The sequence below is a fragment of the Arvicanthis niloticus genome, chromosome 15 (assembly GCF_011762505.2).
Source record: "Arvicanthis niloticus isolate mArvNil1 chromosome 15, mArvNil1.pat.X, whole genome shotgun sequence".
NCBI lineage: Eukaryota > Metazoa > Chordata > Mammalia > Rodentia > Muridae > Arvicanthis > Arvicanthis niloticus.
This window is the reverse complement of record NC_047672.1, coordinates 70,587,350-70,609,115: the sequence shown is the minus strand read 5'-3', so window position 1 is coordinate 70,609,115 and position 21,766 is coordinate 70,587,350. Positions and strand designations below refer to the sequence as shown.

The following is a 21,766-nucleotide window of genomic DNA, read 5'->3' as shown; positions in this document are numbered from 1 at the left end:
TTCCCTAAAGCTCAACATCCACTGGACATGGCATGGGGCAAGCACAGTCAAATTCCCCGCATTCTGCTTCCCCAAGGAGCTGTGCCCAGTGGCAGAGCAAACACGGGATCTACAACCTTACAATGTCACATGATTTATTTTTCTATAATACGTTTTTGAAGATCTATTTATTTTTTAAATTATGTGTATGTGTATATGGATAAGTTCATGTGAATGTGGGTGCCCATGGAGACAAGAGGTATAGGATGCTGTGGAGTTGGAGTTACAGGTGTTTGTGAGCCAATGTGAATACTGGCAACCAAACTCAGGTCTTCTGAAAGAATAGTACATACCTAACAACTGAGGCATCTCTCCACTGTATGTGAAGGGTGTAGTAAAGAAACTGTTGAAATGACCACTCTATGAAATGGTTAAGGCTTTTTACTGTATATGCAAGAGATAAACATAAAGAGGTATCTGGAAGAAGAACGAACACAGAGAGAACGAAGTAGACTGAATATGGCCAGCAGACTGGACATAGCCATGGCAAGAGAAGTGGTAAGGGTGGGAAAGGCTAGTGGAGTCAGTGTGATGATGAGAGACTTGAGCAAAGCTAGAGTAAGAAGATAGCCAGAGATGGATGAAAGATAAGTAGATGATAGATAGATAGATAGATAGATAGATAGATAGATGGATGGATGATAGAGGATTGATAGATTAAAGATGATAGACAGATGATTGACAGAAAGATAGATAGATGATAGAGAGACTGTGAAACAGGTAGATGATGAGATTATGGGCCCTAGAAGATAGCTTGCTACTGCTACTTTCTCAAACTGTTATAATTAATAATTTCATTATAAATCATAAGTATTTCATCCACAGACAGAGTTCACCCCTCATCAAAGAGTCTTCTTTTCTGCAGCAGATGGAGACAACAGAAATTCACAATGGTCAAAAATGGCTGTGAGGTGTGAGACCCCAGTTAATACATCCACAAAACAACCTCCTCATATAGCTCTATGCAAGACCCAGGAAATGTAACAGAAGACAGGGTGGGAAGATTCTAAGAGCCAGAGGTCCATTGCATTTATTGTAAGATAGTGTCTTTAATCTGACAGGGAAGCCATGAAACATCAACTATATGACTAAGTCTAAACATGACCTGAGGAATGGTAATATCAGTTGATATAATAACATGAATTGAATGAAATTCACAAGTAATGACTGGAGAGAGGGCTCCATCCCCCCAGATGAAGAGGTACAAATAATTAATGACAGGAGAGAGAGAGAGAGAGAGAGAGAGAGAGAGAGAGAGAGAGAGAGAGAGAGAGAGAATATATCATTCTTCTCAAGAAATGAGACCCTGGTAAGTTATCTAATTCCAAGTTGTCATCCCTAAACATATATGCATGTGAATAACACTAAGCAGATTCATCAGGCTATATGTATATATGTACACATCCCATATACATACATACATATATATATATATATATATATATATATATATATACATAAATGTACATATATGTACGTGCGCATGCACACACATACACATCCCATATACATACATCATATACACACATCCCAGTAAGTAAGATGCGGTCATAAATTTGAGAGTGGGGGTGCATGGGAGGAATTGGAGGGATGAGAGGGAGGGGTAGAAAGATGTAATATATTATTTATATATGAAATTTTCAAATAAGTTGTAAGATATTAAAGAACTGTTTCAAGTTGTTACAGACTCCTTTATTTTCATTACAAAAATAGAGCCAAAGAGATGACTATATTTTCTTGCTCTCTTTCCAATCAATGGTGGAGCTTATCTGCCTCCCCCAGAATCGGGCAGACTTGTGACTGTCCGGTCAAGAAAATAAAGTAGATCAACACTGTGTCAATCTGGGCCTGGCAGCTTTCCCCTGTCTCTCCGGGAACTCTAGACTACAATTTAAACTGTCAGGCTGCGTTTGAGAGCATGGTATGAGTTTGCCACATGTGCATTTAGTGATGCATATGTATGAGGAGGGCAGGGCCTGACTTTACCTATCATCCTTTTATTGCTCCCCAGCTTGCTGAACTGAGACAGGGTCTCTCAATGAGGTAAAGAGTGCCCCCTATGTGGGCTGGTTCACCAGTGAGGTCTTGGGATCTGACTGTTTCTGTCCCCATAAAATATCTGGGGTGACAGTCATGTGCAGCCATGCCTGACTTATACGAGTATTGGACAACCAAACTCAGGTCCCCATGCTTACAACAATTACTCCTACACACAGAATCATCTCTTCAGTTTTGAAAAATAAGAAAATTTAGAGAAAGCTATTGCAAACAAGGGGAAAAGTCAATGTGAGACATTTGTTCTTTTGGGACATAATTCCTCTGTGTGGCCCAGTAATTCTGTCGGTAGACCAAGCTGGCCTCGAACTCAGAGCTCCACTTGCCTCTGTCTCTTGAGTGCTGAGATTAAAGGGGTGCACAAACACCACCTAGGCGGTAATGTGAAACTTTACAAAGGCATGTGACAGAAGCAATATTGATGGTATTAGTGAGTTCAAGGAACCAACATAGAAATACAAGACAATGCAAAAATCTTATAATTTTACTAAAATTAGCAGTAAAACTACCAGAGAAAACATGTGAGACCTGTTAGGAACCGCGTGAGCATGATAGCATTCACCATTACAAGATGGTGCGGGCATGACTACGAGAGAAGAAACCCATTACAATATCTCATTTTGCACAGGGGATCAGGCCTCTGCTTTCCCTCACGGAGTTGGTGCCGCGCTTGATAGGCAATAGGCTGTTCCATCTTAAATATATAGATAGGGGAAGATGTTAGGAGCCGCTTGAGTGTGACAGCATTCGCCATTCCAAGATGGCGCGGGCATCATGTCCTCCCACTAGTAAACAACTGACTGTGCAGATGCAAAAGGCAAAAAGCGCGCCAAAGTCACTGCCCATCCCGGGGCGTATTATGGGTAATGAGTGAACAGCCAATCAGAAGTGAACACGTCACTCTAGGGTGTATATAAGCAGTGCCTTTTCCGGGCTTTGGGTCTTTCCGCTTCTGCTTATACAAGAATAAAGCCTTGTTGTGGTAACCACCCAAACACTGCCTCACGTGTCTCTTTCGCGGGCGAAGGGGACACGGAGGGGCTCAGAACAGAGACCTGTTGCATAAAACAGAAAAAGGCAGCATTTCCCTCTTAAGGGGCATAAACATAATTCATGACTAAATTGTAAAGAGAATTGTGTGCGAAGTTAGTTACTGAAAGAAACATCTAATAGGTGTGCCCAGAGATTGGTGTATAGGCTGCATGCACCAAAGATAAAGCAGTGCAAAACTGTAATGTTACTTAAAACTTGAGAGTTTCTTCTATGAACATTTTTAGTAATTCAACTGCAGGTTCTCAGATACAAATTTTGTAGGTGACAATGTTTTATTGCAACATCCATAGGTTGGACATGCCTGAAACTAATTAGTTGCATCTTGGATATAGGTCTGGAGGATGGGAGGGCTAGGTAAAGAAACATTGTGTTCACTATAAATGTCTTCATGCTACATTTTAGTTTGTGAACATATTGCTTTAACAAAATTTTGAAGATATAAAGATGTAAGTGTACATTCCAAATATTGTTTCTTGGATCTGGAATTAGCAGGTCTATGGGCATAAAAATATTCATAAAGGAAAAACCCAAAAAGCAAACACACAAACAAACAAACAAACAGAAAACCAAAAACCTACTAAGGGGTATTGTGGAGATGGGTCAGTGGGCTTGCTTCTCAAGTATGAGACTAGAGTTCAACCTCCCAACATGTATAAATAGCCAAATATAGCAGTGTGCACCTGTAACCCCAGTGTTGGAGAGTGGAGACAGAGGGTCCCGGGGCTTGAGGCTGGCTAGTACAGATGAAACGGTGAGCATCAGGTTCAGTGAAAAAAATCTTGTTTGAAATAAAAAAGGGTAGAGTGTGACAAAGAAAGGCATTTACACACACACACACACACACACACACACACACACACACACACACACGTTTACCAAAAGGATGCTAAAATTAGGTACCCCTACTTTTATAAACACAGACAACTGAGCCCTTGAAATGAAGAACTGACAGGGACTAAAGAATGCCTGTCAGTCAGCTTACTTATCTTATTAATAAAACAAGCCAATATTACAAAAAGACAAACCGTTTTGCAATGAGAAAGTTTTCAACAGAAGATGGTAGATAAATGCCTTTCAGACTCCTTGACTTCTCTGAGCTTTTGTATCAAATTTGATTTTTAGAAAATTTTAAATACTTAGGCAACATAGATGCTAAAACACTTAGAAGGATATTAATGGGGTCTGTGGTACTTGATTTCCAGACAATGTAGAATCCTTAGTAGTTAAAATTAGATAGTTCCTGGGCACCAGGATAGTGACATCATGGAACCACTGGGAGCTGGCTCAGTTGTCAAAGAGCTGCAGGAAGGACACTGCCCATGTTTTCTGCCTGTCCTCTGCTCCTTGCCAGATATCACTGCCAAGTAAGAGAGAATTCCCTGCTCACCCCATTTGCTCTGCTGCAGAACCCAAGAGAAACTTTTTCATATGGTTGTTTTACTTGTGTCCTTACAAGCTATCTATGTGATTCCCTAAACTAGAGATAACCGAAAGCTAAGAAGGTCGATTAAACTACTTCCATGCTCATTTTAATATAAAATACTACTTCCATGCTCATTTTAATATAAAATGAGACCACTCATTTTAAATATCGGTGATTTCCTCTAATCTTTATAGTGTTTGATTTGTTATTTTAAAAGCTTATTTAATATTTAATAATTTTTAAAAATTATTTAATTTTAAAAATATAATAATTTAATCTCTAACATAATTGTTTATGATATATCATGCTGAAGATAAAAACTGGGTTTAATTTTGCTTTTGTGGTGAGTTACCTTACTCAGCATCATTGACTAGGCTATATTGCAAAATAGAAATTCAGAATTGATCCCATTAAATGTTATTTTATAAGGTCATTCACTCTAAATCCATCCATCCATCCATCCATCCATCCATCCATCCATCCGTTCAAGTACTTACAGCTACTGCAGCAGATACACTCATGGGTACAGCACCTGCATATACATGCACAAAGCCTTGAGTTAAGTCTTCCAGAACCTAACCAAAATGTCCATATGCTATTTCCAGAGCAGTGTGTTAGATCTGCAGATACATGAGCCTGGACAACGTCAGCTACAGAGGAAGGCTCTGTGCTTCATTGGCTGAAAATTTACTCCAAAAAAGTTTGCCTAAAAATATGCATGTCCATGATCTTTTAGAACTTTAGGATATATGATTATGTATAATTTTTAGTATGTACTATAAGACTGGTTAATCTCTCCCATTTGTGGCTGTCATTTGACACTATACTTCACCACCAATGTATACCCAAGAAAAAACACTCACACACACACACACACACTCCTTTGAAAGAGGCTTGCAAACCTCTTTCCATCTTTCCAATACATTTGCACATGTATGTCTCCCAACAGCTTTCCTCACTTGCTCAGCAAACATCTATTTGTCTTTTAAAACCGTTAACATCATGTCTGTGAGCTGTCTCCTTAGAGGTCTGCCAGAGACTGACACACTCAGAGGCAGATGCTCACAGCTAACCACTGATATAATCAAGGGTTTTCCAATGGAGAAATTATAGAGAAGACTGAAAAAGCAGAAAGGGATTGTGACTCCAGGAGGAAAGCAACAATACCTAACAACCAGAGCCCCCCAGGGTTCAAACCACCAGCCTGGGAGCACATAGGGAGGGACACATGACTCCAGGGTATATGTAGAGAGGATGGCCTTGTTGGGCACAGGTGGGAGAGGAGATTCTTGGTCCAATGAAAAAACGAACACAGAGTGGGGGGGAATGTGATGGTGGGGAGGGGGTAGTGTGGGAGGGGGATAGGTGGTGGTACAGCCTCATAGAAGCGTGAGGAGGAGGGATGGGATAGGAGGTTTCTGGGTGGTGGGAGGAAGTGGGGTAAGGGGATAAAATCTGAAATGTTAATATAATACCCAATTTAAAAAAAAAGATGGAAAAAAAAGAAAAAAAGAAAGAAAAAGAAAAGAAAAAGGAGATTTAATAACACAAATGGAAGTATTTAGAAATTTAGGAGGCAGTTTATGTTAATGGAAACAGCATCATAAAAACAGGAAAATCACACCCTCATAGAAGCACAAGGAGGGGGGATGGGACAAGGGGTTCCTGGATGGTGGGGGGGAATGAGATAAGGGGATAAAATTTGAAATGTAAATATTATAACCAATTTTAAAAAGGGGGGGGAAAGAAAAGTTGTTAGAACCAACATCTTTAATAAAATGTCAGCCCTCTAAAAAAAAAATCATGTCTGTGAGGATTTCTTAGAGCATTGGGAAAATTTCTCTTCTCAATATTGACAGCTTTCTCTTCTGTACCATTTCATTACTTAGGTATGTATTTATTATTATTTCATTGATATAAACATCCATCAACATATCACTCATTATTTCAATTTACACTGCAAACTTTGTGGGGATAGAAACATTTGTCTTTTCACTTTTGAATCCTTATTAATCAGCAGAATGTTTGGCATGCACAGAGCTTCACTAAGTGTTTGCAGAACTAAAGAACAATTCTTTCTATTGTAACTTGTTCAGTGTTGCAGAAATACATTTACACGTGTGTTAAAATTATCTTCTAATTAGATGTGAATATATTTTTTGAATATTTAAAAAGCACCACAGTTCGTTTTATTACATTCTTTTCCAATTAAGAAAATTACCATCCCTCTAAAGTCCCAATAAAATTACACAACACACTCTTTATGATGTTTTTTGTTAACTGAAGTTGGTATGCAATATATGAGAGAAGAATAAATTTAAAAATAATTTATAAGTTTATTGTTTATTTCCACACTCTCCTGAATTTGTGCCCACATTAGGGATATTGCAACCTCATTATGATGGGTTCTAATAGCTTATTAATGTGTCTAAAGCCCCTTCTAGATGTAAAGCTCCTGGAACTGAGGTCCCATCATTCCTTCTTTTGTAGCCCTGGCACTTTTCGATGACTGGAAGGGAGAAGCTGGAGAAGTGCTTGTCAGATTCATCGAGCAGACTAAACAGGAGACACTAAGCAGACTTAGACCTTCGGTTATTTCCTCTTTATTAGGAGCTGATGTGTGGTTTTCTTAAATGAACAAAATGTGTTAAATTCTGAATAAAGCTTTGGCTTTGAGGTGGAAATGAGTCTCCTCCCTGTGTGGGCGTGGCAGATTAAGAGAATCAAGGGCAAGAAGAAAAGGACTTTCTGTGCAAATATCCACATTTTGTTCTCGATTTTCCACAAGAAGTTTTTGTTTGTTTTGAAACTATCACAGAAAAGTAACTTGGTCCTTTATTTTGGAAAAAAATGGATCTATCATTATTATTATTATTTTTTTTTTTGCACAAGTTCAAGAGCCCTGAGGATCCTTTCTCTGTTAGAGCTGTATGAATTCCAGAGCTTCCATACGTCGCAGTCCTAGCCGAAGACTGTAAGATTATTTGTAATAGAATTACTTACTATTTATGTGTCTTTGGAGGGCAGCATGAAGGTATAGATGACTTATAAAGTCTTTCTAGATAAACACCGTTGTTGAACGTTAACTCTTGTAGAAAATTCATACACATGATATTTAAAACAATTGTTTTCAAATGTGATGAGTTTTGAAGTTCAAAGATTTTTAAAAAGCATTTCACACAGTGTATTTTGACAATGTCACTCCTCTCTGCTCCAGTTCCTCCCAGATACTCCCCACTTCCCTTTCTACCTTTAAAAACAAAACCAAAGCCATCAAGTCCACTGGAGCTGTCCACATGCTCCTGGCCATTCACTGCACTGTGGTTGAACTGCTAGGGCCCACACTGGAGTCTTGACATTTTGATCTTGGTGTGAAGGTGTAACATCTCTCAGGAGACACAGTGTTATTGTGTACATTACTCCCTGCTAGTAAGTAGTACTGAAAAATATTCTCATACCAGAATCTTGAAAAATGACAGGAATAAAAAAAAAACCTAATAAGGGCTTTTAAAACTTTGACAACATTAAAAATAAGCAATTTCAAATAAACACCTCAATTTTATGTTCTCTTTCCATACAGAAGTATCTTTTGGACTCATGGAAATAATTCAATTTATAAGCACATAATCACAGCAGTGATACAGCTTCTTGCCTAACACAGTTCTCTGACTCGTGCGTCTTATACCATAAATTTGATCAGCATGAAAGGATGCAAAAATGATGGTAGATTGTATTTCTTTGCAGGTATAATTACAATACTTTTAATACCATCTAAAGTACTTTAAAAATAATACCACTAAAATTCTAGAATAGGTATCTTATAAACAGATGATCAACTTTAGTTATTTAATTTTCCCAAATAAAGAAATTACTAATTGTAAATTATGGAACTCATTTAAAGTCATGGAGCAGGTAAGAGAATCACCAATTAGACTGCTAACTCAGGCCTACTTCATTAATTTTTTTCTACTCTGGGACTTAGTATGTTTTGTATTTTCCTGTCCTTAACAATCTGGGTCTTTATTTCCATGGTAAATCAATTTTAGTTACTATTTAGACATTCAAATAACTATATATGAAAATTAATTATAATGGCCAGAAACAATTTATTAAACTGACACACTGTATAGGTACATATAAAATGTCATTCAAATATATATCCCTATGAGATATATATACACATTTAAGTATCTAACTTGAATAATTTAGCATACGAATATTGAAGGGCTGGTACAGGTTAAAAAGTATCAGTGGCTGAATGTAAGTGTGATGTGTTGATCTCCCCCCTAAGAAGGAGTTTGAGATAACTCAGATGAGGTAAGTCTGCTGACTAGTGAACAGACAGGGAACTGGGGGAGACGGGGAAGAAATTGATTCTCTACATTGTTTACAAATAACTTCAGCTAAAAAAAATTTAAAGTAGGAAAAATAGGATTTGTCATTCTTCTAAACTTAAAAGACCTTTTTCTTTAGAGTTAAAACCACAAAGGAATCTGTGGAGGTTAGGTTTGGCTTTCCACTTATAGAAAAGAATTACAGCAATGGCAGTTGTGCAGCTCCAGGGCGCTTACCTGTCTCCATTTTCCCGTCCTGTGCGGCAGGCCCATCTGGGATCACACTCTTCACTTGCAGAAACTCATCCGGCTCATCCCCACCAATGATGGTAAACCCAAAGCCCATGTTGCTCTTTTTGAGGGTGGTGCTGAGGAACGTTCCCTTCAACTGGGATGCATCCCGGGTAAAGAGTGGCTTTTCTACAATACAAGTTAAAGAGAAAAAGGCATTTTTAAGACAAGTTATCAGAGAACAGCCAACTACCAAGCATCAATCCTTGGGTAGATGCGGGAGACTCATATGGAACATGCAAGCAGGTGGCCACTTTGAGAGGGACCAGACAATTAGGGCATCCTACAAATACAAAGATGTTCAAAGCATCCAGGGAATCATGCAAAGCTGTGTTGTGTGGTTGGAGAGTAACTTACTAGCATTTACTCTCATGAAATTAGCCCTCTTGAGCTTAAAACAGGGCTGTGTCAATCGTCAAGAAAGCCTTCAAATAAAATCTGACTTATTCTGCTCTAGTTATCAGAGCTCCCAGGAGGGAGGGACATATGAGTGGCTGGTCCTATACAGAATCTTGATTGCATGGGGTAGAAAATCAAATAGACTAGTTGAAGGACATGAAACGTGCAGATTACATCAACAGAGAAGCAGTGCACAGTTGGTGTGTATTTAAAGGTTGAAATTGCTTACAAAGAGAACCTGGATGTGAGACTGAGTTAACTTTTATTTACATTTCAATGCTGTGAGATATTATAAATATATCAGATGCATCTCTACTGGACAGAGAACATTTAATAGACTCTCAAATGCAGGCAAACGTTAGGCTAATGTTTCTCAAAATGGTTATGAATGTGAAGGTGACACATTTTTTAATATGTTGACATAATGACATCAATGCCACAGTCATGGGAAGACACCTTGTACCTGTTCAATGAGTTTGCCTCTTTGATTGTTATATGATAAACATTTTCAACTGTGATTTCTAATGTCTCTGGTTCTAAGCACTTTAAATGCTTTAAAATTATAGTCACACTAGGAAGAAGAATTAGTTGTCTCTTAAATTCCACTTGTGAAAAGCATTTTGCTTTTGCCTGGGTAGCCAGTTGATAATCATGAGGCTTTTAAGCATTTCATTGTAATTACTTGGTTGAAACAGGCCTTGGTCTGTGATCCTGGGGCCATGGGCTCTTGATCTTGCTGCTCAGCCTCCCATTGCTAGGATTACAGGCAAGCACCTCCATACTCGCTTTGCAGATAAGCATTTCATATACTTTTTGAAGGTGGTATGATTTGATACTCATAGTAGCCAAATTATAAGTGGCCACTCAGCTACATATTTTACATGATACCCTTATTGTTATGTGTTTGGTTTCATAAGATAGACTATTAAACAATGAGTCATTATGATAGAGTTTTAATTTATATGTCTATTTACCTACTACATATATCTTTATTAAATTTTTATGTAATGTATAGAACCCACATATAATCTTTTCTGCTGTGGTCACCAAAGCAGTGCTTACAGGTGGAGCTCTTCTCCACATGAGGCCTTTACATTCATTGCAGAGTGCTGTAGGCATGTGATACGAAGCTTACTACCAGGAAAATGGAGGCTCTAGACACCAAGGCCTTGTGTGTGTGTGTGTGTGTGTGTGTGTGTAAAGTGTGTGTGAATATGTGAATGTGTGTAATGCTATATGTGTGTGAATGTGTGTGTGATTGTGTGATTGAGTGTGCATGCGTTTAATTCAATGCAATCGTGAAAGAAGTGAAGAGTGTGCAGCCACTCATTCCACTAGGTGGCTCCCAAGTGTAATCAGGTCCACAAGTAGCCCTGGGACATACTGAGTGTCCAGGGCATTCCTCTGTGGTCAGGCAGATAGTAAGACAAGTCGTTCACACTGTGAGAACTCTCTGGGCCAGTATAAGAGAAGATGGATTTGGGCATAGGTAATGTCACTGAAGAGCTGCCTACTGTCACAGAAGAAAGCAAATCTCATTCTCATTTCTAATTTTCAGAGACTCTCTGTAGTTTATATTACCACCATCAAAGTCCCACTTGGCAACAAGTGAAATTCCTATAGGGTACTGCTCAGTGTTCTTAGTATAGTTTGTGGTAGCTATATTAAAAATTAATTATAAATAATGTGAATCCTAATGCTTCTATGAGGGACTAGAGAAGTCAGGCCAGTCATTTGTATGACCCATCACTACAGGCGTATCTGTCTGGAAGAGTTAACAGTCTGTCAGTGTTTCTCTTCCCATCCTGCATGCTACCAGATACCGTACCTCGGAAACCTGGGGCCTGCAGGGGCTTTGTTCCAAGTTCTGTGTGGGGCATGTTATGTTGCTGTAGCTTCCTTTTTGCTTCCAGGACAGGGTTTTCAAACTGTGTTCTTCTATTTATGTGGCTGAAAAAGAAAATTTCAAATTAGGATAGCAGTGGGACAAAGTCGTTTAGGAGAACATGTGCATGGCTCTACGGAGAGCAGGTGATTAAGGACACCTTACTTGATTACAGTCAAATGTCTTACCCAGCATGCATCAGGCTTCTGAGGGGGCTGGCCCGTGCATAACACACAATTCTGTGATAGTTCAAAGCCCTCAATGACTCTATCAGATGCTGTTATATTTACCATATGCATGAGATAGCCAAAGGAACCAGATAGTGTGTTTTCTGGATATTGTCTTCAGGTGGGATGAGTTTGATTCATTCAAGTAAATGGTCAATGAATTAAACAGACTGAATAGTCCCCCGAGGGTGTGCCATCTAAGCTTGGTAAAGTCCCAATAGCAACAGGATACATGAGAGATGAGTTTACTGACAATGAAACAGAAACCAAAAATAAAAATAATACACGAGTTTAGTGTGTGTGTGTGTGTGTGTGTGTGCGTGCGTGTGTGTGTGTGTAGAAGATGAGATACACATGCATGCACTAGAGAACAACATGCAGGTGTGTGTGTGTGTGTGTGGGGGGTGAACTCCATGAGTTCTGGGGATCACATTTAGGTTACAAGGCTGGTGGGTAAGTGCCTTTTCCTGCTGAGCTAACTCACTGACTCACAGTGCAAACTTTTAGCAATCAGACCTAGGTTGAAAGGCCAGGATACAGGAAGAAACTTCTCATAGCAGCGACAGATGCCTATGTAAGATGTTTACTGCTGAGATTCTCTGCATGCTGAGATGGGAAACTATTAGCCGGACATGGAGAGACTGAAAACATATGTAGCTTAGCTAACCTTAGGACTTACAGCACCAGCAAAATATGTATTCCTATATAACACATTGTTTAAAGTTCAGAGGGCTGGAAGCAGCCCTGTCTACTAGTGATGGCCATGCCAGACATGGATGCCCCAGGAGAGGGCTGGCACGTACAGTGATATTTGTTTTTTTAAAGGCTCTGAATATATGGAGAATAGAGGGGTTAGAAGAGGAGCTGACAGTCAGCTAACTGCATACCAGTTATGCTCAAGTATACTATACGATATACATTATACTCGAATACACTCAAATTATAAAATACATAATTTGTAGTATTTCCATTTAAAGGTGATGAGGTAAACAGACAGGCTGTGTGACTTGTTCTAGATAAACCACATGCCAAGTATGATGAAATTCTAGAATTTAATCATGTCTGTTTCTACAGTGGATCTCTTATCTACATGCTTTATCTTTCTAATATGTAATTTTAAATTCATAAGTGCATATAGTTGTGATTTTAAATTGGCAAGTACATATAGTACATGCCTGCTTGCTTTTTCTTTTTCTGACAGACACACAAAGACAGACAGACAGACAGACAGACAGACACTCGATCCATTATACTTTTAATAACTAGACATCAGAAAAGAAAGGAGATAAAATGAAATCTTTTCCAGTATATTAGAAAGGTGGTTGGCACGAATGATGACCACAGTGCAGCTAATGATGTCACTGTGGGAGGTACAGCAGATGGTCTCTGCCCCTTGATTTCAGCATCCATCAGGTCTGTATTCAAATTCTAGCTCCCGAGTAGCTGAGTAACAGTTAATAACAAGTTAAACATGCGCACAACATTGTCTACCTGAGTGGTTGTGAGGAATGAATAGCCCATATTAGTACATCATTTTTAGCATTGGCATGTTTATTTCTAGCAGCTATTATTATCATTCAGATCAATTTAACTACTCCATCAAGATTCTCATCACCTCCATCACTGCTATGATGGAAGTCTTTGTCGGGGACCTTTAAAACAACTTGAGTCTTGCTCCTATGGCCTCATTCTGTTTAAAGGCAAATAAGTTTTTATAATAATGTTCTTAATGATTCTTACTTTCTACAGAGCTCAAAACAACAGTTGGGGAAAATTCTTTTCCATTGGAAGTGATGCTCAGGGAATGGAGGAGCACCTCCCCTGTAGTTCATGGTGACCCATGGCTTGTCAGCCTCTTTATTAAGTAAATTCAGATGGAGCCACTCTGTGTCAGGAAGGCTGAAGTTGTAGGCTCTTTCTCCTTTACCACCTGCAGGTAACTTTCTTAGCAAAATCCCTCAAGTCTTCCTGATTTTGTAGCTTTATTCTTGGCTGCTTTGCCACAGGTACCCTTTGCTTTTGACACACTTGGGGCAAGTCTAATAGGCAATACCCCAAAAGATGTTTTTTTTTTCTAATGATATTCAATACAGCCATAGTGTGATGCTTGATCAAATTGTTTAAAGTGGCATCTTGGGACAACTTCTAAACTTTCACCAATTACCTGTATCTTCTCTACTGATTGAACCTCAGATGCCCTGAGAGGTCATGTGTCAAAGGCTTGGGTGGTCCTCAGACTTGTGCTAATGGAGAATGGTAGAATCCTTTAAGATGTAGGAAATGACAGGCCTTAGATCACTAGGGGCATACCTTCATAAGGCAGTGCTGAACATTAGTGTCTTTCTCTTAGTTCCTGGCCATGAGAACTGGCCTCCGCCTTTCTGACTTCGATCTACCATATCATTACAAGCTCTATAGAAGACAGTTGGTCATAGAAGGACTTATTGGAGAGTGGAAGAAATCTTTAAGAGGTAGAGGATGAGAAGTCTTAGGTCATTGGGGGCATGCCCTCACAAGGAAGTGTGAAACAATGGTGTTTTTTCTTAGCTCTTGACCATGAGGCAAACTGGCCTCCTCGGACTCTCTCACCATCATCAACCATATCATCATGGGCTCAACACAATGCAGTTGGCCACAGAAGGAAGACCCTGCAATTCAGGAAAAACAAACCATTCTTTTGTAAATCTCAGATATTTTCTATTAAAATGGCAAACTAATTAAACACAACCATCATCTATCCAATGGGGACATTATTGTCTACTTCATGGGGCTGCTATGAGACCAGGAGAAATGTTTGTAGAGAGCCGACACTCGGGAAGAACACTACAACTGTAAAGTGCTGTCTTACTGATTTTAGAATAGTTGTTATTTATTACAGTTAATATTAATGGTGATGCTGCTGGTGTCATTATAATACATTTCCTATGTCCAGAGCCTCTGCCTAAGGCTGTCACCAAGGCATCTCTAAGCAGCATCATGCTTCTTCCCATGGTTGTTTACTTAAGTTCAAACAGACCTTTTAATGTCTCCCTCAGCAGAGGACTTAGGCAATTTTTAAAGATGAAGTAAACAAAATCAGGCTTAAATTATTTGAATCTAGGTACAAGATAAATAGACAAAACTGATAATACAGGGTCCTATTTATTTACTAGAGTTACATTGTAAATTAGCTTTCAGCTTTGAAACTGCTTACTTAACAAGAGAGAAGAAATAGCTACTCCCTTCAGAATACTTAAGATAAGCCCACATGCAGAACAACATGGATTACATCCATAAGAATTCCTGTGTTGAACTCTTCTAGGCATTTTTCTTCAAGTCTTTGGTGAAGAGGTTTCTGTGATACAGCATTATAGAACCGTAAGTGGTAATTTTACAACAGTGAGTTTCATCGTTTTTCAAACCTAATTATGATGCTTTAATGATGGCTTGTCATGCTTTTATCCTTTTCCAGAATTTTAACAGTAATTCTAGAGTCCTTGTTCCCTCTTGAAAGGGCGGAAACTAGGAGACTGCCATGCCACATACATCAGTGGTGCATACCTTGCTTTGTAGAACATAGTGGTGTCAACTGGGTCTTCTCAGAGAGCATGAGCTAAGAACCTAAGAAGTGTATGTTGTGCTCATATAAGTTTTCTGGTATCGGGCTGGAGAGAGCTCAGAGGTTAAAAGCACTGTTCTTCCAGAGGTCCTGAGTTCAATTCCCAGCAACCACATGGTGGCTCACAACCATTTCTAATGAGATCTGGTGCCCTCTTCTGGCATGCAGGCATACATGCAGGCAGAATGTTGTATAAAAAAAAAATTCTTAAAAAAAAAATAAATAAAAGTTTTCTGGTGCAAAGTTTACTGGCCCACAATGACAGTAACTGCCTAAGACAATCTCAGGCATAACTGGCAGCAATACCACAGCGAGGCACAGATACAGTGAGGTAAGGTTGCCAGGATGTCTTGGCCAGTACAAGAATGTAGAGACACAGCCAGAGGAGGACACCACTGAGAATGGCTGAAGAAATGTAACCGTGGGCAAATGGCAAGTGGAGTACCACAGGATGATGACAGAACCAAATGTCATTGATGGGATGGTGTCTTAGGATTTTATTGCTGTGAAGAGACACCATGACCAAAGCAACTCCTACAAAGCAAAACACTTAATTGGAGCTGGTTTACAGTTTCAGAAGTTTATTCCATTATTATTATCATGGCTTAGGGAGTCAGTGCCTCAAGCAGATCAACTGAATAAATGCTTAGATAGAGTCAGAAACTAAGAAAGGTGAGGGGTCCTAATGTTTCCTAGTTTCACTCATCCATCCAGTACATATTGTGACAACTGAACTGACCATGAAATGTAGGGTTAGTTTATGTGACACAATTATCATCCTTTTAGGTAAGTACCTATGGTATCCTTCAGGCCAGAGAATCTTTCCAGACATGTAAATGATGTGGCAAAATGTCATCACTTTTAGGTGGCAAAATATTTGGCTCAGTATATTGCTAACTAGGAAAACTACTTTGTGTTATAATAGGCTCATCACATCAGGGATGAGACCTGGGAGACTCTAGGGAGACAGTTACTCTTCCTCCAATTCAGAAAATCTCATTTAGCTTTTGCTTTTTAGCTTAGACTATTCCCCTTTTCTGTCATTGTGTGGGAAGCTCTGAATATACTTAGAAAATATGAATTTCTGGAAGCTTAGATGAATTCCCCTGGGTTTCTCTGACCCTCCTTTTGGTCTCCCATGTCTGGGACATTACTTCTTTCTACTTGGGTCCCAAGTTGCCAGTCCACTGGCAGCAAACACAGACACTGCACCTCATTGTCTACAAATTGTTCATTTTTACGTTAGTCCCAAGAAGAAAACATGGTGTTTTTGTTGCCATTAGGTTTGGATAAAGAAGAATAAAAACTATTTAAAAATCGATAAACATTATTTCATGGTTTGAAAGCTAAAGGAGAATAATAGCCCCACAGGGGTCTTCTGAGGTCAGTGCAAAGTTTTGATTTAGTTATGTACAGTTGGGACATTTGTTAAAAGCACTAGCTGTGTGTACAGAGGACTCAGATTCCTAGCACCCACATTGGGTGGCTCACAACTATTTATAACTCATTTTCTAGGGTGTCATGCTCTGACACCCTCTTCTGGCTTTCTTGGGCATCTCTATACATTTGGTGCATACACACACACACACACACACACACACACACACACTAAATCTTAAAAACAACAAAAAGAGTTTGTTCTCTGCAGTCAGATTGCTCACATTCACTTGTCAGCTCCGTCATATTCATAGTGTGTGATCTTATGGACATCATTTATATTCTTTGTGCTTCAGAAATTTTCATATGTAAATCTAGCATTGAAATAATAAAACTGTTAGAATTTCTGGGCATATTACATGGGTTAAAAATGATCAAACTACTGCAGAGTAGTATCCTGATACAAATACGTTCTTAATGCCAGATAGTGTGATTCATCAAATACTAATTTTTTACATCTCTTTGGTAGACACTATGGCAAGGGTAGTGGGCAGGAACAATGATTAAACAGGGATGTGCTCTGATACGAAACTGAAAACAGAAAAACAAAATAATTAGAAAATAGTGCTTTCATGTAATAAACTTATATGTTAGAGTGCTTTAAAAAGCTAAAATTAAAAGTACCAGATCAAAGCTTAATGTTTTAAATGAGTTATTTTAAAATATGACCTCTGGATGAATAGAAAATTAATCTATTTTACTTTGAACTTTTTCACAAAATAATTGAATACTGCCTTTAGTAGGATTTCTTCCCAATTCTACACTTCAGTGATCATTTTATTTCTATAAATGTCCACTCATTATTTCCTCCTGTACCTGGGGAATGTGTTTTGTGATGTGGCATATGAGTGTGTGTGTATTGTGAATGTAAGTGGGAAGCTTGAGGCACTCATGTTTTACTTTCTTTTCTCCCTGTTCACAAAGAAGGCTGCTTCAGGATTATGCCATCCACATGGGAGGTGGAATCATTTCTAAGAAAGATATCCATGTATTAGCACTGAAATCCAGAGCTGAGTCTATCTTGTACTCCAGTGAGTTTGAGCCTCCTGACTATATTTTTGTGTGAAAGCCTTCTTTCTGTTGGCTATAACACTGGGTCATTTAGTTAGTGCATATTTTATGCATTATGGAGAATCATCACTAAGCCATTATCACTTACTAAATACATGGTAAAAAGAATCTTGTTTCTCTTAGAAGACATGGCCATGTATAATGTCAATCATTCTATAAAGCTTTTAGGGTCTTTAAGATACATGGATACTTTAAAAATAATTAGAGCCAAAATGCATAATTTTCTTCATAGGTACCACTTACCAAAGTTAAACTAAGATCAGAGAAACAATTTAAATAGACCTATGGCCCCCTAGTGACATTGAAGTGGTCATTAAAATTTTCCAACCAAAAAAAGGCTAAGGGCCAAATGGTTTTAGCTCAGAATTCTACAATACTTTCAAAGAAGAGTTAACATCAACATTCCTCAAATTATCTCATAAAATAGAAACAGAACCATTTCCTAATTCCTTTTATAAGGCCAAAGTTACTCTGATACCAAAACCACATAAATACTCAACAAAGAAAGAGAATTACAGACCAATTTCCCCTATGAACATAGATGCAAAACTACACAATAAAATATAGAGAAAATTTTAATCCAGTAACATGGTTGCTCTGTCAAGGGATCACATTCAAAGATATTTTCTGGCCAGAATGCAGATACACCCTAACTGCACACACATTAACAATGAAAGTAAGATTAATTTGTAGATGCAAACAAACAAGTTGGAAATAATATCTAATTGAGAGGCAATAAAGTATTGAATCAGAGAAATATTTGACAGAATGAGTCAGAGATAGATACGCTCAACTCACATGAGAACAGCAAAGGAAGAGAGGCTACTTAAGTGAGAGAAAAGAATGTTTGGTGGTGGTGTGTATGTAGGGCTAATTTACCAGCAGTTCTACAGAGATCACAGAGAGACCAGCTAGACACAGGCAAAGAGAAAACTAGCCAGAGAATGAGAAAGGGCCAGAACATTAGAAGATATTGCCAAAGTTAATATGAGGCCAGGTAGAGCAATTCAGTCAGAAGCTGAGAAAAGCCAGATTGAATCAGTCAGCTAGAAGTTTCTAGACCTAGGCCTAGGGATAGATAGAACAGAGAATGAAACTCTGTGCTCAGCCCAAGCCATGTATTCACACAGCTTGGATGCAGCTCTCATCTCATCTATTCATCTGATGAAATAAAACATTCAAAAATACTAGTAAACCAAATCTAAGTACATCAGAAAGATTATCTACCATGATCAAGGATGCTTTGTACCAGAGATCAGGGATCCATATTATAAACAAACTGAAAGAAAAAAAAAACCCACACATGATCATCTCAGTAGATCCAGACAAGACTTTGACAAAAATCCAACAACCTTTTTATAATAAAAGTTCTGGAGAGATTAGGGATGCAAAGGACACATTTAAACATAATAAATGCAATTTACATTAAGTCTATAGCTAACATGAGATTAATGGAGAGAAACTCAAAGCAGTTCTACTAAAATTATGAACAAGACAAGGTTGTCCACTCTCTCTATATACATATTCTGAATAGTATTTGCAGTTTTAACTAGAGCAATAAGATAACTGAAGAAAATCAAAAAGGTACAAAATGGAAAGGAAGAAATCAAAGCATCAGTATTTTCAGATGATAAGATAAATGATCATAAAAATCTACCTGGGAACTCCCATAGCTGATAAAAAATTTCAGCAAAATGTCTATAAAACAAAATGGATATAAGATAACAAAAAAATAATAGTAGCTCACCTGTATACAAATGACAAATGGGCTGAGAACGAAATCAGAGAAGCAACAATTTTCACAACAGCCTCAAATACTATAAAATACTTTGGGGTAACTCTAATCAAGCAAGTGAAAGGCTTATACTGCAAAATCTTCAAGTCTTTGAAGAGAGAAATTAAAGGAGATATGAGAAGGCAGAAAGATCTCCCATGCTCATGGATCAATAGAATTAACATAGTAAAAATGGTCATCTTATCAAAAACATTCTACAGATTCAATGCAACCCCCATCAAAATTCTAATGTACTTCTTTACAGACCTTGAAAGTACAATACTCATCTTTATATTGAAAACCAATAAACACAGGATAGCTTAAAGAATCCTGATCAATAAAAAGAAACTGCTGGAGGTATTAGCATCCCTGACTTCAAGTTGTACCACGGAGCTACAGTAGTGCCATGGAGCTATGGTAATAAATACTGTATGGTACTGGCATAAAAATAGACTTGGTGATCAATGGAACCGTTTTCAAGGCCCACACAATTATGGACACCTAATTTCTGATAAAGAAGCCCAAAAGACACAGTGGGAAAAAAAAAACATTTTCAAGAAATGATGCTGGCATAACTGGATGTGTAGAAGAATGCAAATAGATCCATATCTATCACCCTGTACAAATCTCAGTCCAAGTGGATTGAAGATCTCAACATAAAACCAGATACATTGAACCTGATAGAAGAGAAAGTGCCTTTAATGCATTGACACAGGAGACAACTTTCTGAACAGAACACCAATAACACAAGCACTAAGATTGATAATTAATGAATGAGATCTCATGAAATTGAAATGCTTCTGAAAGGCAAAGGGCACTGTCAATAGGGGAAAATGAGAGGACACCAGGAGAACACGACCCACAGAATCAAATAAGCAGGGCTCATATATGGTCACAGACACTGAAGCAGCAAGCAAGACGCCCCTCAGGGGTCTGTGCCAGGTCCTCTGACTATGTGTTGTAGCCATTAGCTTGGTGGTTTTGTAGGACTCCTAACTGTGAGAGAAGATGTGTCTTGACTCTTTTGCCAGCTCTTAAGACTCTCCTCCTCCTGTGGGGCTGGATTCTTCAGCTTTGTTGTAAGGGCTTTCGCCTTGTCTTATCACATCTTGTTTGTAGTGTTTGGCTGTTGTCTCTTGAAGGCCTACTATTTTCTGAAGGAAAACAGATAGGAGGCAAGGTTGGGGGAGGGGATCTGGGAGGGATGGAGGAGGGGAAACTATAGTCAGGATGTATTGTATGAGAGAAGAATCTATGTTCAATTAAAAAATTAGAGCCAGTAAGCATGCATTAAAATTGTTGCCTAGGCTGCCGTTTCACTCTCATAAAACGTCCAAATGCTATTGCTGAGTGCGGGAGGTGGACACCATTTTTAAAGGTAATTTAATCCTTTTGTTTCTATATTTAAAACGCGAAGTCAAAAACTTGGAGGCAGGATGAAATGTATCTAAAATGAAACTAATGGCTGCACTATATCAAGATCTTATGTATTAGACCCAAAACTAATAGCTCCCCTTTTTACTGGTGCCTGCCAGCCCTGACTAAATGGTCAAATCTCTAGAGGAGGAGACATTTGTGTTGGCTAACCATTGTTTACGCAGGACATAAGGACTTTCCCTAGATGTGAGATTCTTCATTTTAAAATAGAAACAATCTTGGGTGAGATAAATTGAGTTTGTTACCTTACTATTGGCCACAAAAAAAAAATTAAAAAGTGTGAGCTGAAATATGCTTTATGTTAAAATGAACTGTAATTCCTCAATCAATTTTTTGAGTTGTTAAATTTAAAGTAATAGTTTAGCTTCAGTTAATAGAGCTCTAAAAGTTATACAGCCATTAATAAGGACAGCCATCAACAACCATGGATACAGAAATGCTTTGGGGACAGACGCCAAGGACTACGGTGGCTCAGAATACTAGGAAATCATAAAGACAACATCACCGATATCTGGAACTATCCAGGAAGGTGGGAGCCACGGGAAGGATTCTGGTGGGGCAGAGATGCAGACTATGGTGTGGATAAAACTATGATTCTGGAGGCCAGGGACATGAAGATAATTACAGTTTCATATAAAACTCAGAGCTTGCAAGGTTTTCAGGTCCAATATTCATTATATATAATTGTTTCTTGACTACTGAGTCTTTAGAACTATACAGACCAGGGACAAATCAAACATGTA

General features: G+C 38.4%; 1 protein-coding gene across 1 annotated transcript in view; it reads right to left on the bottom strand.

Moving 5' to 3' along the window:
- The window catches only part of Magi2 (membrane associated guanylate kinase, WW and PDZ domain containing 2), a 172,567-nt gene that overhangs the window by 137,978 nt on the left and 12,823 nt on the right, over positions 1-21,766 (bottom strand). Inside the window, exons 2-3 of the mRNA XM_076913183.1 lie at positions 11,423-11,544; positions 9,142-9,324 (exon numbers count right to left, since the gene is read on the bottom strand). Coding sequence (XP_076769298.1) covers positions 9,142-9,324; positions 11,423-11,474 — 235 coding nt within the window. The 5' untranslated portion in view covers positions 11,475-11,544. The remainder of the gene's footprint in view (positions 1-9,141; positions 9,325-11,422; positions 11,545-21,766) is intronic.